Here is a 17169-nt window from a genome sequence, read left to right as displayed (position 1 = left end):
GATAGAATACACAACGCCCTGAGCACAGGAAACGAACCGGACGCGATGATTTATGGTGCAGGCTGTGTGCTCACGACCCATTTGATTAACACACTTGCAGAGGCTTGACAAGCGATCCGGAGCTGAAAATAAAACATCTATTCGTACTCTTTTTCCTATCGTTCTTAAGTTTAGTCCCATGTGCGTAGGGAATGATTGCAATCTTATCCTTATCTCTTATTCTTTTTTTTTGACTCTCAACAAGGCCTCAGCCGCTGAGGATAAGAGGTTCAGCGGGTAACCAGCCTGCTGTAATCGGCGCGTTTGAGCTAAAAAGCTGTCTTCCAGTTTGTGGTTGCAGGATTTCTTTAATGCATTGTTAAAGCATGAATTGATGATGCTGCGCTTAACTAGGTTCGAACGCGCTGAGTCAAAAGGAAGAAGAGGTTTGTTGACTCGAGGCTCAAAGGCCCAGCAGACGTGATTGTGGTTAAAATATATTCCTAATTCTAAAAACCGTAAGAAGCCGTTGCTTGGTAGTTCATGAGGTACAATTGATGGGCTCAGAATGCTTGAAAATTTACTAAGAACTTCCGAAGCTTCAGAAGGGAGGGCGTGCTGCTCGCACTGTAACAACACAAGGTAATCATCCACGAATCTAAAGATTTTCTTCACATTGCTGCCCTGAAGGGATCTGTTTAGCGCCGTCTTGCATGGCTAAGTAAAGATCACTGAGGATAGGTGCAATGGATGAACCGATACAAATGGCATTCTTTTGAATGAAAAGCGAACCGTTCCATTCCACGAAGGTCGATCTCAAGTAGGTACAGTAGTTCAAGGAAGACGGCAGTTGAGATGCAACTCGCATTCTGAAATTTTACAGCTCCATGCTGGTCTATACAGTCCTTGATGCAGTTGACCAAGTCATCATGAGGGATGACATAATATAAGTCCTTTATGTCCATAGAAAATCCTGATTTTCTATCCTATCCACGCGAAAAAAAGAGGCTGTTTCTCTCACTCTCAATACTCGGAGCAAGCGCGCTTGGCTGACAGGAGCGCCGACTATCGGCCTCGCAGCCGCTCCGCAACACTTCACGGTGGGCTCCGAACTTTTGACAAAGACTGTATGTGCCTGTTCGGATGCTCCAAGAGTAAACTCTCGAATTCTGTATGCTTGCACTCTTGTAACAGCTGTTTATTTCCACAGATGCATGGACTTTGGCTCTGCCTTTCTCCACACGGAACTTGGATCTGTACGGACGCTCCAAGAGTAAGCTACCGAATTCTATATGCTTGCACCCTTGTTAGAGCTCTGTTTTTATTTTCGCAGATGCACGGACTTTGGCACTGCCTGTCTGCCTTCCAATAGCTATCAGTGCTGAGGGAGAAGCGATGAGGACTGTCAGCCTTGGTGCACATGATGGACACGACCAATTCAGCAAGCAACAACATTTAATGAAGGATTAACTGGATTACATGACTGTCTCGACGAGCGCATCGTCACGGCTTGATGATGATGATGAAGAAACTTCCGCCAGAAGACCTGTGCCCCTCCGGGTCCACACGCAGGCGTCCGGGGAGGGGCAGCGTCGCAACTAGAAGACTAGCAACGATATAGTCGCGCAGCTTCTGCTGCCAGGCGGGTAGCGTATCGTTGTATGCTAAGGTCGGCACTTCTGAGTATGGTCTCCCATTCCTCTGAATTATTGATTCTGCCATATCCTGGGGCACTGGGGCATCTCCATAGTATGTGTTCGAGTGTAGCGGTATGCCCGCAGAACTCGCACACCTCCGCATCCTCCCTCGTGTCACCTCCTGTCCAGCTCCTCCAGAGCGGGGATGCGAAGTTTCTAGCTTGGAGTTTCTCCAGAACGCTCTGCTCGCTCTTCCCTCTCTCCCCACTCTCCCCTCGGGTATCGTGCCTCCCCGCGGAGGCGATGCCAGGGTGAGGGCGCTTGCTCTTGCTTCCTCCGCTTGGCGATAGATGGTGCGCATTTCTGTACCAACACAAGCTAACACGGCCGGGTCTTCAATTTATTGCGTCCTCGCAATAGTCTTGTAGCCAGCGTGGCGGTCTTCTTTGACGTGGCCGATGACCCACGATTTGGAAAGGCGCCAAGTTCTCTCCGCTCGGTTGCATTTCGGCGTGTCTGTAGATTTGCACTTGGGCAGGTTGGTTTGGCTCGCCGGAGTCCGTGCTTGTAACTTCAGCTGCGGCTTGCGACTGCGTCTCATTGAAGTCGGGTTGCTCGTGGAGATTAAGTTGTCTGGCAGTAGCGAGATTTGTTTCTTCTGTTTCGTTCTTCGTGATGGTGTACATTTCTTTCTCCACGTGTGTGATCGGGTAGGGTCCTTCGTACATTGGGCCTAATTTTGTTTGTCGCGAACCTTTACGATACTAAACTTCATCTCCAACGTTGATGGATGGCGGGCTATGTTTGGCATCATACTTGCGTTTGATGCGTGTAAGTAGTCGGTAAGCGTAGCGCGTGCTTACTCACGTTTAGCTTCTGCTTGGGCTTGCGGCGTTGTTGGTACCGATAGCTCGTTGTCGATAGATCGGCGAGGCACGTAATTATACAGCATTTTGAATGGTGAAATCTGCAAACCCACGTGCGGCTGGTTGTTTACCTGGAACGTTGTTTCTTTTCTCGCTCCAGTTATCCATGTTTCCGTTCAGGTTCTTCATAAGCGCTGATAGGATTTTTGCATTTGCACGCTCGACTGGACCGTTTGTCTCGGGTGCATAGGGTACTGTCAACCTATGATGGATGCTGTTCTCGGCGAAGTAGTGTTGCCAATCTCGACGTTGTCCTTCACCACCGTTTTTGGTGTCCCAAAAGTGAATAGAATGTCCTCGTCAAGGAAACGTAGCACGTGTTCAGTTGACTTGTCTGGTACAGCACGTGTGATTATGAACCTCATCGTGGCATCAACTGCCGTTATGAAGTACTTGTTGGTGTCCTCGGTGTAGATTGGTCCAACGTGGTCTATGGCAATAGTATCGAATCGTGCTTGTTTTGCCATGTGTGGGTTGAGCGAACCGTGTTGCATGCCTGTACTTGCGTTGTACCGTTGACACGCTTGACATCTGCGAACGTAGTTATCCACATCTCGGCTCATGTTCTGCCAGAAGTACCTTTGCCGGATTTTCGCAAGCGTCCTAGTACCATCGCCGTACCCGTCCTCGTCGTGGTATGACGTGAGAACAGACTGCTTCAGGTCTTCTGGTACCACAATACGCTGGTTCTCTCGTTCTCCGTTGATGGACACATGTACAAGCCTGTCGTGCACGAGCCTGTACGGTGTTGCTTCCGTTCCGTTTTTCTGTGCTTGGTCAATGACCGGGGCAAGTGAAGGGTCCTCTCTTTGCGCTTCGCAAAGTCAGTTGTCTTCAGCTCTGAGGACGAAAACGTTGTGTGTCTTTTCTGGAACTCTTGATAGTTCATCAGCAATGACGTTCGTCTTGCCCGATGTATGCCGGCTCGTGAATTTGTATGACATCAAGTCGAGCACGATGCGGGCGAATCGCCGCTGCGGATTTTTCTTGGACATGATGTGCGCCACCGCCCAGTTGTCGGTGTAGACTTCGAAGTGTTGCAAGCCTTGCAGGTAGGGGTGGAACCTGTCTGTCACAGCCCAGTGCACCGCGATTGCCTCCAAATCTGCTGAGTGCTTGTGCCTGTCCGAGTCAGGCACATTCTTACTTGCGTATTCCACAACGCGTACTTCATCCCAGTGTTTCTTTGAAAGGACGGCGCCGAGCGCAGTGTATGAAGCATCAACGTGAACTTCCGTTGGAAGTGCTGGGTCGAAGTTGGCTAATATCGGTGCCTCTGTCAGTCAATGTTTCAGCGTATCCATGGCTGTTTGGCATTCAGCAGTCCACGTCAGTAGTGCATCCTTCTTCGTAAGCTGGGTCAATGGTTGAGCTATTTTCGCGTAATCTTTGATGTACTTCCTGTAGTGAGACGTCAGCCCTATGAATGATCGCACTTCCGTCTTCGAATGCGGTTGCCCAAAATCCTTTACGGCACTTGTGCGTCGTGGGTCTAGAGCTACTCCATTTCGCAAAATGACGTAGCCCAGGAAGCTAACAGTCGGCTGCGAAAGTACACTTTCTAAAGCCCACTCGTAGGTTGAGGTCTCTGAGTCTCTTCAAAACATGATTCACTGTTGGGATGTGCTCTTCGACGTCATTCGTGAAGATGCATATGTCGTACGTCCATATACACAATGTGTCTGCTGTCGATGAGTGGTTGAAGCCCTTCGTCCATGATGCTTTGCATAGTTGCCGGTGTTGTGCATAAGCCGAAAATCATGCGTGTTGGCTCATAGTGTCCATCTTCGGTCACGAAGGCCGCTTTCTCGATGTCCTCTTCACGTATTGGGACGTTCAGGAACGCTTTTTTCACGTCAAGTTTCGAAAACAGTCGTGATCCTGACACCTTGCGGAGTAGTGTGTCAATTCTTGGCATGGGGTAAGCCCGTTTGATAGTATTCGCATTGAGGAAACGGTAGTCAACGCACATTCTTTTTCGTGTTGATTCGTGCAGTGGCTGGTCGACAACAATCACAGGCGAGGCATATGCTGACTTGGACTTGCGGATGATGCCCTTTTTCAGCCATTTCTGAGTTTCTTGCCTTATGAATTTTCTGTTTACGTCACTCGTCGTATAAGGCTGCATACGGACTGGTTTGTCGTCGATGAGGTCAATTGTGTGCTCTGCGTGCATGCACAGACCCAATTCGTTGCCAGGGTTTGTAAAGACTTCAACGTTCTTGATAAGCACTGACTTCAGCTGTTCTGTTTCTCGGCGGTAAAGTCTGTCGGTTGCATTTGAGAGATCTCCTGTCGTAGTTCCCAGACGAAGACAAGTCCCCTTGTCGAAACGTTGGCTCAAGCAACCTGAGGTTTTCCCCTCCCTTGTTCATTTTTGTGATCGCAACGGACCATCAACCACACCCTCTCTCTACCATATTCATCCAGTGAAGGAAGTTTTAAACTCACTTGCCTGTCGAAGTTGTTCTTGGAGGCAGTTCCACACACTGCTTTTGTGGTTGCCCTGTTGTGATCGTTCCACTTCGGTTGTTGCAGAACATCTTGTCGGTAGACTTCTGTTCGTCGTTTTTGTTAAGTGCCGTTCTTCGCTATCCACTCGATCGTATGAGTTCGATCTGTGTATCGTTGGATGTAGTCAAACATGATACACTCTCGCCAGTCTGTACCTATGACGGCTTCATATGGCAACTCTTTGACCACTTTCACATCCACGGTAGCGCTTGCATCTCTGTTAGTGTTATGTCCTTGTGTAGCTCCAACAGGTGCCGCTGAATCACCGAACGGGCCTTTCAGTGCACAGTCGGTATCTGGCACGATATCGAAGTTGTGTTCCTGTGCGAACGTGAGTGACACCAGGGACGTAGTCGATCCCGTGTCCCATAAGGCCAACACAAGCTTCGCAGTGCGGTGCTTCTTGCTGTGACTTTGTGCCCGTTTCCGGCTGGTTGCTGTCGGCTTCGTCATTCCACGGAAGTGCCTTATGCTCGTGACCTACCAAGGAGTACAGGCGGAATTTTCTTCGAGCCAGGCCTCCGGCAACGAAGGTGAGAGCGGGGCTAAGTCTCGCGGCGAGGGCGGCTGTGTTCCTGAAACGAGCTCTTGGTTATTGGCTTACGAATACTCGCATTTTTGCGACTAGCAGAACTGGATAAATCAAGAACTGGATAACTTTCTCAAGCTTCTGGCTTGATGGATGACAGTGTAGTACAATTGGTTGGGTTTATGGGGTTTAACGACCTAAATCGACTCAGGCTATGAGAGATGTCACAGTGAAGGATTGCGGAAATTTAAACAATTTGGAGTAGAATTAACACGAGGCTTGTAGAGTGGTTTCACGAAACGCCGTTGTCGGGTCTCTTTTCCGTGACGGAAGCGCAGCGGGCTGGTATTCGCGGCGCACATATGTGTAGGCTTAGCTGACACTAGGCAGGGCAGCTAGCTGCAGGCATTGAGTCAGCGAGGAATAGTATGCCTCGCATTGCTCGCTGCCTCAAAGAGCTCAGCTCATCGCGCCCGCTGTCGTTTATGTCACGGAAAGGACACTCGTTCCGAACGCCCTTGTAGCCCGGCCACCATGTCGTCTCAAGGAAGAAGTTGTAATCCCCTTGTGTGATTGCCCGTTCGATCACCCGTTCAAAATGGTACGGCCTTATCGCCATCGCGCACGTGTGGGCGCAAGTGCTCTTGAGCGACATGTGGTTTGTGGCCGTACACGGCGCTCGGAATTCCTTGCCAACCTCGTCCAGCAACTCCGAAGAACGGACGCTGCCTGCGGTCTGCGGCACATCGCGGCTGCAGCCAAGGTGAGTGGCCAACATTCATCATATTCTGGCTCCGGTCTGGGCATCTGCCACTACGGCTCGGTTTCTCCGAGAAGTGGCCGCACCCTTTGCTACACGCCTGTCATGGTGAGTATACTAAGTTTGTGCCCGAATTTTTTAGCTGCAAGTGGTCTTTTTTGTTTTTTAGGTTTGCGTGCGTGCTCCAGCAAACGGCCCCCGTGCATACCATCGTGCATACCTGTGCATCGTGCCATTCCTCAAACTCCTTGATTGTGAGTGCTGCTTTCGCCTCCTTTAACACCAGAGCCGCAGTTTTAAGGCAAAAGCCTTTAAGCACTCATAATCGCGCCAATGACTCTGTCCATCCATCTGTCCATTACATCTGAAGTGAAAGTTGTAACTAGTCATTACTAGTCACAAGCCATGACTAGTTAGTCATTAACCAGCCATGACTAGTTAGTCATTAACCAGCCATGACTAGTTAGTCATTAACTAATCATGGCTATAGTTTGTCATGGATCCTGACTAATTATTCGAGTTGCTGTAGTCTACATCATTCCCACAGCACTTGATGACGAATTAGTCATGACTAGCCAATCCAAGTCACCCCATAGCCACTTCGTGTGTGTCTACGCCCGTCGTCTAGTTGGTGGCAAGGCTTTCGCCTCCCGCACTTTAGATCGTCAAAGTGCCCCCTGATTTTTGTTCGTGCCCATTGCAGCACAGCGCCTATTGTCACTCTTTTCTGTTGTTCGTGTTGTTCCTAATTAAACAACTAGACCAAGTCATCACTCTGAGCTGTCGGACGCTTCTGACTGTGTAAAACTTCCATCCTTCTTTTTATCATTCACCGCAGATCTCCTTTCTGCCCCAGCATTATCCGTCGACTTCTGCTCTCCCGTGTTCCGTGCGGTCAGCGACTCTGCAAGCCATCTTCCAAGGACAATGCTTAACAGCAGCACATCATGCACGATATTGTAAGTGCCGCAGCCTGTTTGTCAGACGTACGTTCGCACCAACAGTGACTGCCAGAATTCTATATGGATACACCCGTGTTGCCGCTCTGGTTTTGTTCTCACAGATACACGGACTTTGGCTCTGCCTTTCTCCACACGGCACTTGGTATCAGTTCAGACTCTCCAGAGTAAGCTTCCGAATCCTGTACGCTTGTGCCCTTGTTACAGCTGTTTTATTAATGCGTGAGCATTCTGTGGCTTTTTCCGGAGCTTGTCCGCATGATTACGTCCGAACGAATGGGTTTTATGCGAAAAGAATGGCATCATCAGATAGAACATAAAAAAATCTCGGTACGGGAAATTGGGGGTTGAGGTGGGTTAATTAGTTAATTAATTAGAGCCAGAAATGTCCAAAAAGTGGGCGGGGCTGGAGCAGAAGTGACGCCAAATTTGAAAACTCCGGAAGTGTGGCACAACATCACCGGAAGTGCGAGCGGTAATGCGTGGCTCCAAATTTCAAAACTAAGCGTGGTGCGAAGTTTGAACTCACGCTTACGCATTTGTCTAGTGCGGGTGCCGCAGTGATCTCTATCTTCACAGATGTGCGGACTTTGGCTCTGCCTTTCTCCACACGGCACTTGGTATCAGTTCAGACTCTAGAAGAGTAAGCTCCCGAATTCTGTATGCTTGCACCCTTGTTACAGCTGTTTTTATTTTCACAGATGCATGTACTTTGGCTCTGCCTTTCTCCACACGGCACCTGTATCTGTTCACTCTCGAAGAGTAAGCTTTCGAATTCTATATGCTTACACCCTTGTTACAGCTGTTTTTGTTTTCGCAGATGTGCTGACTTTCGCTCTGCGGTACTCCACGCGGCCTTTGTACCTGTCTGGATGCTCCAAGAGTAAGCTCTCGAATTCTATATGCTTTTTACTTTGCCAAAGCTCTGTTTTTATTATCACAGATGCGCGGACTATCGCTTCACCATACTCCACACAGCACTTGGACCGGTTAGGACGCTCCCACTCGAGTTCTGTTTGCGCATCTCTTTCGATGGTGAGTATGCGAGGTCCATGCTTGTGTTTCTTCGCTACCTGTCTTTTAGATTTATGCGCATTTTACAGTCCAGGACCCTCGAGAATAACAGCGAGAATGCTATAAAGCATTGCTTGAGAAGTGCATTTTCCTATTCCTTCCATGCTCCCTGCCTCTTGTGCTTACAGTACCCATACATGGATGCTGTTAGTGCCCATCGAGCGCTTTTACATTGTGTGCATGCCCTCCATGTTTTCCCCGTAGGCAGCCCTTTAGTATCCACAAGAACGAGCTCACATCGGCTATCCCATGCTGTCAGCAAGAGGGACTCCGAGGTGAAATACCATTGTCGTGCAGGAAACCCCCGTTCTGCTGCTGCTGTCAAAAACGCTGAATGTCTGTGCAGTAAGTGCCCGCATGTTTTGTATGCTTGCATCTGTTGCAGTTCCATTTTTGTCTCGCAGGTGCGGACTCCAGTTCTGCCATATACTCCAAATGCCACTTCATCGTGCATGGTTGGGCATACAGAGTGCACTCTTCCGGGACCAAATGTGTCCCCGCCATGACGTTCAGTGTGGTACCAGATTGTTTAGTCGCCATGGAGTCTCTTTGCTAAAGCTCTCAGCACATGGGTTGATGCTAGTGAAGGCCAGCTGACCGGCTGTGTTGTCAAGGGCAACGAGGTGGCCGTCCGAGGTTGGAAGTCTTTGGAATGAGGCAATCCGGGCTGGAGGCTACCTGTAGGATATCATGAACATTAGGCCGTGCTTCCCAGTGGCCTGCTGTGCCCTTTATGTGCGTTCTCTTTCGGCGCATAACACTGTCACCTATACGGGCTTTGCAGGACCTGTAGGAGCTCCGCCACACCCAGCCAGTGTCTCCTCTGCCACACCGGGAGACCGGACCTGGGCAGCCAGCTCATTCATGGCGTAACTAGGCTTGGAAAGTGCCTTAACCCCCGCTGTGGTGACTCTGCACCCCGCATCCTGACTGCGGTGCTTGGCCTCACCGGGCCTACATCGAGCTGCAGCTAGTAGCGAGTGGGCTACACATCGGTCGTTTACTGCGCTGTCCACTCTGATCCCTCAACTGCACCTCGCTCCCACTACTGGACTGACTGCCACAAACCGGTGAACTCTCCTCATGCTGACTAATTTCTAGTGTGTTCCGTTTTTCCTCTTCCTAGTGTTCCTACAGCCATCATTTTCATTGTAACCATATTTTCTTCTTTCGCTATGTGGCTCAGTCTGGTATGGTTTACTTGATACTCCGAAGTCACACTTCGGAGCAAATTCCAAACCTGTCCTTGGGGATTTTTCCCCTTACAGCCATTACCACACTGCTCAGTCACTATTTCTTTCCCAAGTGGCTCGTGGGCTTTGCTGGATTGTCACATATGGTCCTTCCTATAAAGGTGGCAGATGCTTTGCTCGTTAGTCATGGTAGAACACCATTGTTCGCATATTTTTTTTGTGCTGCTTGTCAACGTTGATTGATTTTGGCTGCAACATTTATGTTGTGAATGTAGTCCATGTGCATCTGCCCATGACGAGCTGGACAAGACTTGCTTTCAAATGATGTAGCAACATGTTCTTTAAGTCAAGCAATGGCATCTGTGGATCACTGTTGCTCAAAAGTGCCTTCTTTGGTTGCATGTAGCCTTTCTCTTGCCACAATGTGACCTAGAAATGTGATGCTTTAACAGTGGAGTTCAGTTTTCTCTGTTGTGACGCACACTAATCTGCAGACATCTGTAGCACGTTCTCCACCTTCTCATCATAATCACGGCGAGCTTCATGATCGGCCTTTCAACACCGAAAACGAACACATAGCACACCGTCCGGGTCATAAAGTGCTCACTGTAGATTTCACTTGAAAATTTCGCTCTATGGGCCCACATCCGGGTGCTTCAAAATGGGGTATAACATGTCTCCAGCACTCGATTCATTAATATAGGCAACGAGGTTGTAGTTCAACTCAACAGCCAACATTTCAGCTGTGCATCACCCATCAGAGGTGCAAGATCATCCCGAGGAACATGCTTGCATCTATCGGCCACTGTAGTTCACTCTTGCCTTGCCAAGTGCGACAACAATGCAGCCCTTCCACATGCGGAGGGTGGTCGTCGTCAGCTCGATATGTCCTCACGTCACAAGATTCTTCGGAATCGCATTCACGGCACCACAAGTACCTCAAGAATGTTGTCTTCATCCTGGACATTTGCGATGGTTTCGCTGCTTTTTGCACATTGTTGCAAAACAGTTCCACTTCTCGCAATTATTGCATGTTTGATTCCAGGCAGGATGGTCATTTATTGCAAGCTAACAATTGCCTGCGCAGTACCTACAGCTCTGAACTGCTTGCTTCATGGTTTTGTACTTTGACATCACTGCAACGGCGACGATTGCCTTTCATTGCATGGACACCTTGAGTCGTTCTTGAAAAATTCAGTTTCTATTCCTGCTTTATAGATTCAGGCACCAGGCATACTCTCACTACCTTTTCGAACATCAACATGATCGTGTCCATTGGTGACTGTTGCGTTCACTGTTGCCTTACAAAGAGGGACAAAAAAGAAGCCATTCCACATGGGCAGGGTTGTCGCCGTGTACTCAATCTGTCCTGACGTAACAAAGTTCTTCGGAATCATAGTCACAGCAGCCCCACTATGAATTTGCAATTTCAGTTTTTTTCCATTGACCTACAACAATGCGAACGACTTTGATTTGTGCTCTCTCACGAGGATTACCTGAAGAATGTTCTCATGCTCGACGCTTGCGGCGAGGCCGCTGCGTTTCAACACTGTTGCAAAATAGTTCCACTTTTTGCACTTATTGCATGCTCGATTTCAGGCAGTATAGGCATTTTTTTGCAAGGTCATGGTTGCCTCCACAGTACCTGAACTGTGTTGCTGGCTTCAAAGGCTTGCGCCTTGCCTTCTAAGCATGACTGAACGGGTGATGGCAGCGATCGCCTTTCATTGTGTCAACAACTTCAGTCGCTGCTGAGCATTCTTTTAACGCTTTCATGCTGCTTTGTAGAATCATAGACCATCAACTCTGATGAACGTTTTAAGAATCAGCCACGTGTTTGTGTGGAGTGGCCACTGTTGCATGCCTTCCAAAGTGGGACATCGATGCAGCCATTCCATATGCAATAGCTCATTGTTGCTTCAATCAGACCCGACGCCGGAAACTTTTTTGGAATCAAATTCAAGGCTGCACCACTGTCAACTTTGAATTTCACATTTCTTCCACTGACATGCAAGGTTATGAACGAGTTTGCTTTGCTTGATGCTTCGGACGGCTTTGCACACAGTTGCAAACTGGTCCCACATATACCACGTTGTATTCAAGGCAATACAGGCTTTCTCGGGCGCTCATGACTGCCTTTGCAAAGCTTGCGTCACTACCATGATCACTTTATGTTCTTGCGCTTTTCCGTTTCTGCGCCTTGGAACTAGTGGCAACCCCGTATGTCTTTCCTTTTCCACTTTGTGGAATCGTGCATCAGGCAGTCTGACGAACTTTTCAAAAATTGGCAAGAAGCTTGCCTCAATCGGCCACTGTTGCAATCATTTATTCATCCATGCCTTGCCAAGTGGGACATCAGTGCAGCATTTCCATATCCAAAGTTTCATCGCTGCCTCAATCAGGCCTGATGCTGCAAACTTCTTTAGGATCATATTAACGGCTGCGCCACTGTCAACTTTGAATTTCACTTTTCTTACGTTGACATGCAAGGTTGTGAACGAGTTTTCTTTACTAGACTCTTTGTACAGCTTGCACACTGTTGCAACATGGTTAAACTGAAACCAACCTATATTCCAGGCAGGCTATACCGACATTTCTTGGGTGCTCATCACTGCCTTCGCAGTGCTTTCCGTCTCTGCAATGATCACTTCATGTTCTTGCGCTTTTCCTTCTCTGCTCCTTTGAACTCGTGACTGCGGCGATTGCCTTTTGTTTGCCACATTGTGGAATCATGCACGAGGCACTGTGATGAACTTTTAAGCAGTCAGCAACGTGCTTGTCTCGATTAGCCACTGTTGCATTATTAGTGCCTTGCCAAGTGTGACATAAATGAAGCCGTCCCATATGCACCGGCTTGTCTTGACTCGATGTCAGTCGTGACAGCGCAAATTTCTTTGGAATCACATTCACAGCTGCACCCCTACCGACTTCAAATTCACTTTTCTTCCGTCGATATGAGAAGTTAACGAGTTTGCTTTGCTTAATGCTTCATGATCAATTCATGTTCTTGCGCTTTTCCTTCTCTGCGCCTTTGAACTGGTGGTAGTGATGATTATTTCATTTACCGCATTGTGAAATCATGCAGCAGGCACTGTGATGAACTTTTCAAGAATCAGCAACGTGTTTGTCTCGAGTGGTCACTACTGCATTCATTCATGCTTTGCCACGTGGGATACTACAGGCATTTGTCGGACGCTCATGACCTCCATCGCAGTGCATGCGTCTCTGCAATAATCACTTCATGTTCTTGCACTTTTCCTTCTCTGCGCTTTTAAACTCGTGACGGCTGCGATTGCCTTTCATGTGCTACTTTGTGGAATCATGCACCAGGCATTCAGACACTTTTCAAGAATCAGCAATGTGCTTGTCTCGACTGGCCACTGTTGCAATCATTCGTGACTTGTGAAGTGAGAGATCAGTGCAGCCATTCCTTATGCACCAGCTTATCATTGGCTCGATCAGACCTGACGTCAGAAACTTTGGAATCACATTCATGGTAGCACCACTGTCAGCTTTGAATTTCATTTCCGATTTGAAGGAGTTTGCTTTGCTCGACGTTTTGTACAGCTTTGTGCACCATTGAAAAATGGTTCCACTGATACGTGGTATTCCAGGCAACACAGGCATTTCTCGGACGCCCATGACTTTCGCAGCGCCTGTGTCCATGCAATGTTCACTTCATCTTCTTGAGCATTTCCTTCTCTGCACTTTTGAACTCGTAACAGCAGCAATTGCCTTTCATTTGCAAATTTGTGAAATCATGCACCAGGCAGTCTATCTTTTCAAGAATCAGCAACAGGCTTGCTTCGATTGGCCACTGTTGCATTCATTCATTCATTCATTCATTCATTCATTCATTCATTCATTCATTCATTCATTCATTCATTCATTCATTCATTCATTCATTCATTCATGCCTTGTCAAGTGGGACATCTGTACAGCCATTCAATATCCACAGTCTCATCATTGCCTCGATCACGCCTGATGCCACCAACATCTTTGGAATTGCATTCACGGCTGCATCACTTCCAGATTTGAATTCCACGATTCTCCCGTTGATATATGCTACTTTGTGAACGAGTTTGCTTTGCTCGACGCTTTGTACGGCTTTGCACACTGTTCCAAACGGTTCCACTGATACCATGTTGAATTCCAGGCAATACAGGCACTTGTTGGATGCTCATGACTGCCTTCGCAGTGCATGTGTATCTGCAATGATCACTTCATATTCTTGCGCATTTCCTTCTCTGCACCTTTGAACTGGTGACAGCGATCACTGTTTCATTTACTGCTTTATGAAATCATGCAGCAGGCACTCTCACGAAGTTTTCCAGAATCGGCAACGTGCTTGTCTTGAGTGGCCACTACTGGATTCATTCATGCCTCTCCACGTGAGATATCAATGCAGCCATTGCATGTGCACAGGCTCATCAGTGTCTCCATCAATCCCGACGTTGCAAGCGTCTTTGGAATCACTTTAACAGCTGCAGCACTGTCAACTTCCTTGGACATGTAAGGTTGGGAACAAGTTTGCTAAGCCCGACGGTTTGTGCGGCTTTTACAACCGTTGCAAAATGCTTCCACTGATACCTTGTTGTATTCCAGGCAGTACACACATTTTTCGGTAGCTAATGACTGCCTCTGCAGTGCATGCGTCTCTGCAATGATCGTTTCAAGTTCTTGGACTTTTCGTTCTCTGCACCTTTGAACTGGTGGCGGCGGTGATTGCCTTTCGATTGCCGCTATGTGGAAGCATGCACCAGCCACTCTGAAGAACTTTTCTAGAACCAGAAAAGTGCTTGTCTCGATTGGACACTGTTGCAATCATTCATGCCTTGCCAACGTGGACATCAATGCAGCCATTTCTTATGCACCGGCACATTGTTGGCTCGATCAGACCTGACGTCTCAAACTTTCGAATCTCATTCATGGCAGCACCGCTGTCAGCTTTAAATTTCATTTTCATTGCGGAGGAGTTTGCTTTGCTTGACGCTTTGTACAGCTTTGCCCACCATTGCAAAATGGTTTTGCTGATACGTTGTATTCCAGGCAATACAGGCTTTCTCGGGCATTCATAACTGCTTTCGCACAGCTTGCATCTCTGCAATAATCACATCATGTTCTTGCACTTTTCCTTCTCTGCGCTTTTGAAATGGTGACGGTGGCGATTGCCTTTAATTTGCCACTTTGAGAAATCATGCACCAGGCATTGTGACGAACCTTTCAAGAATCAGCAATGTGCTTATCCCGATTGGACACTGTTGCAATAATTCATTCCTTGCCAATATGGATATCAATGAAGCCATTTCGTATACACCGGCACATCGTTGGCTTGATCAGAGCGGACATAGCAAACTTTGGAATCGCATTCATGGCAGCACCGCTGTCAGTTTTGAATTTCATTTTCATTGCGGAGGAGTTTGCTTTGCTTAACGTTTTGTACAGCTTTGCTCACCATTGCAAAATGGTTTTGCTGATACAACATTGTATTCCAGGCAATACAGGCGTTTCTCGCACATTCATCACTGCTTTCGCACAGCTTGCATCTCTGCAATGATCACATCGTGTTCTTGCACTTTTCCTTCTCTGCGCTTTTGAAATGGTGACTGTGGCGATTGACTTGAATTTGCCACTTTGAGAAATCATGCACCAGGCATTGTGACGAACTTTTCAAAAATCAGCAATGTGCTTGTTTCGATTGGACACTGTTGCAATAATTCATTACTTGCCAATATGGATATCAGTGAAGCCATTTCTTATGCAGCAGTACATCTTTGGTTTGATCAGACCCGACGTCGCAAACTTTGGAATCGCATTCATGGCAGCACCGCTGCCAGCTTTGAATTTCATTTTCATTGCGGAGGAGTTTGCTTTGCTTGACGCTTTGTACAGCTTTGCCCACCATTGCAGAATGGTTTTGCTGATACAACGTTGTATTCCAGGCAATACAGGTGTTTCTCGGACATTCATTACTGCTTTCGCACAGCTTGCATCTCTGCAATGATCACATCATGTACTTGCACTTTTCCTTCTCTGCGCTTTTGAACTGGTGGCGGCGGTCATTACCTTTCGATTGCCGCTTTGTGGAAGCATGCACCAGCCACTCTGAAGAACTTTTCTAGAACCAGAAAAGTGCTTGTCTCGATTGGACACTGTTGCAATCATTCATGCCTTGCCAATGTGGACATCAATTCAGCTATTTCTTATGCACCGGCACATCGTTGGCTCGATCAGACCTGACGTCTCAAACTTTCGAATCGCATTCGTGGCAGCACCGCTGTCAGCTTTGAATTTCATTTGGTTGTGAAGGGGTTTGCTTTGCTCGACGCTTTGTACAGCTTTGCTCACCATTGCAAAATGGTTTTGCTGATACAACGTTGTATTCCAGGCAATACAGGCGTTTCTCGGACACTCATAACTGCTTTCGTAGTGCTTGCGTCTGTGCAATGATCACTTCGTATTCTGGTGCATTTCCTTCTCTGCACTTTTGAACAGGTTACAGCTGTGATTGAGTTTTACTTGCCTCTTTGTGGAAGCGTGCACAAGGCACTCTGACGTACTTTTCAAGAACCAGCAACATGCTTGTCTTGGTTGGTCACTGTCGCATTGATTCATCCATTCATATGTGCCTTGGGAAGTGAGGCATCAATGCGGCCATTCCATGTGCACCAGCTCATCATTGCCTCAGTCAGACCTGATGTTGCAAACTTATTTTGAATCATTCACGGTTGCATCCCTGTCAACTTTGATTTTCACTTTTCTTCTTTAAAGTTGTGAACTGCCAAGCTTGAGGCTTGTGTGGCTTTGCACACTATTGAAAATTGCTTCCACTGATACCACGTTGCATTCCGTACAATACACGCGTTTTTCGGACGCTCATGACTGCCTTCTGCGTTCTTGCGCTTTTCCTTCTCTACACCTTTGAGCTGGAGGCGACGGGGATCACCTTTCATTTGCCACTTTGTGAAAGCATGCACCAGCCACTCTGAAAACTTTTCTAGAACCACCAAAGTGCTGGTCTCAATTGGCCACTGTTGCATTCATTCATACCTTGCCAATGTGGACATCAATGCAGCCATTCCATATTCACCGGCCCATCATTGAATCGATCAGACCTGAGGTTGTGAACTTTTTTGGAATCACATTCATGGCAGCACCTCGTCAGCTTTGAAATTCATTTTGGTTGTGAACAGGTTTGCATTGCTCGACGCTTCAGAAAGCTTTGCACACTGTTGGGAAAGGGTTCCACTGATACCACGTTGTATTCCAGGGAATACAGGCAATTCTCGGACACTGATGACCGCCATCACAGTGCATACGTTTGTGCAATGATCACTTTGTTTTTTCCCTTTTCCTTCTCTCCTCCTTTGAACCGGTGACGACGGTGATTGCCTTTCATTTTCGGCTTTGTGGAATCATGCACCAGCCTCTCTGAAGAACTTTTCTAGAACCAGAAAAGTGCTTGTCTCGATTGGACACTGTTGCAATCATTCATGCCTTGCCAATGTGGACATCAATGCAGCTATTTCTTATGCACCGGCACATCGTTGGCTCAATCAGACCTGACGTCTCAAACTTTCGAATCGCATTCGTGGCAG

The 17169-nt window shown here is 47.7% G+C and overlaps 2 protein-coding genes across 4 annotated transcripts in view; both read left to right on the top strand.

Moving 5' to 3' along the window:
- The window catches only part of LOC149364089 (uncharacterized), a 37438-nt gene extending 31069 nt beyond the window's left edge, over positions 1-6369 (top strand). Inside the window, exons 2-3 of one of the 2 annotated variants that reach the window (XM_089574099.1) lie at positions 1190-1252; positions 1313-6369. In XM_089574099.1, the coding sequence (XP_089430225.1) occupies positions 1190-1252; positions 1313-1351 (102 nt within the window). In that variant the 3' untranslated portion in view covers positions 1352-6369. Of the gene's footprint in view, positions 1-1189; positions 1253-1312 lie in introns of those variants that run through there. The other variant, XR_016289143.1, reaches the window with a different exon arrangement.
- Positions 6370-6470: 101 nt separating this feature from the next.
- LOC149364088 (uncharacterized) lies at positions 6471-10554 on the top strand. 2 transcript variants are annotated; one of them, XM_089574097.1, is made up of 7 exons: positions 6471-6599; positions 7184-7304; positions 7409-7471; positions 8125-8187; positions 8248-8339; positions 8583-8723; positions 8783-10554. In XM_089574097.1, the coding sequence occupies exons 2-7, from the start codon at positions 7273-7275 to the stop codon at positions 8932-8934; spliced, it is 543 nt and encodes a 180-aa protein (XP_089430223.1). In that variant the 5' UTR covers positions 6471-6599; positions 7184-7272; the 3' UTR covers positions 8935-10554. The 2 variants fall into 2 exon arrangements, with proteins under 2 accessions (XP_089430223.1, XP_089430224.1); XM_089574098.1 differs by lacking the exon at positions 8783-10554 and adding an exon at positions 8006-8066 and having other exon boundaries at positions 6573-6599; positions 8583-8715.
- The last annotated feature ends 6615 nt before the right edge of the window (positions 10555-17169 follow it).

Source organism: Amblyomma mixtum, chromosome 2 (assembly GCF_055824585.1).
Source record: "Amblyomma mixtum isolate Tamu chromosome 2, ASM5582458v1, whole genome shotgun sequence".
Taxonomy (NCBI): Eukaryota; Metazoa; Arthropoda; class Arachnida; order Ixodida; family Ixodidae; genus Amblyomma; species Amblyomma mixtum.
The sequence above is the reverse complement of the archived record's forward strand: the minus strand, read 5'-3'. Positions and strand labels throughout refer to the sequence as shown.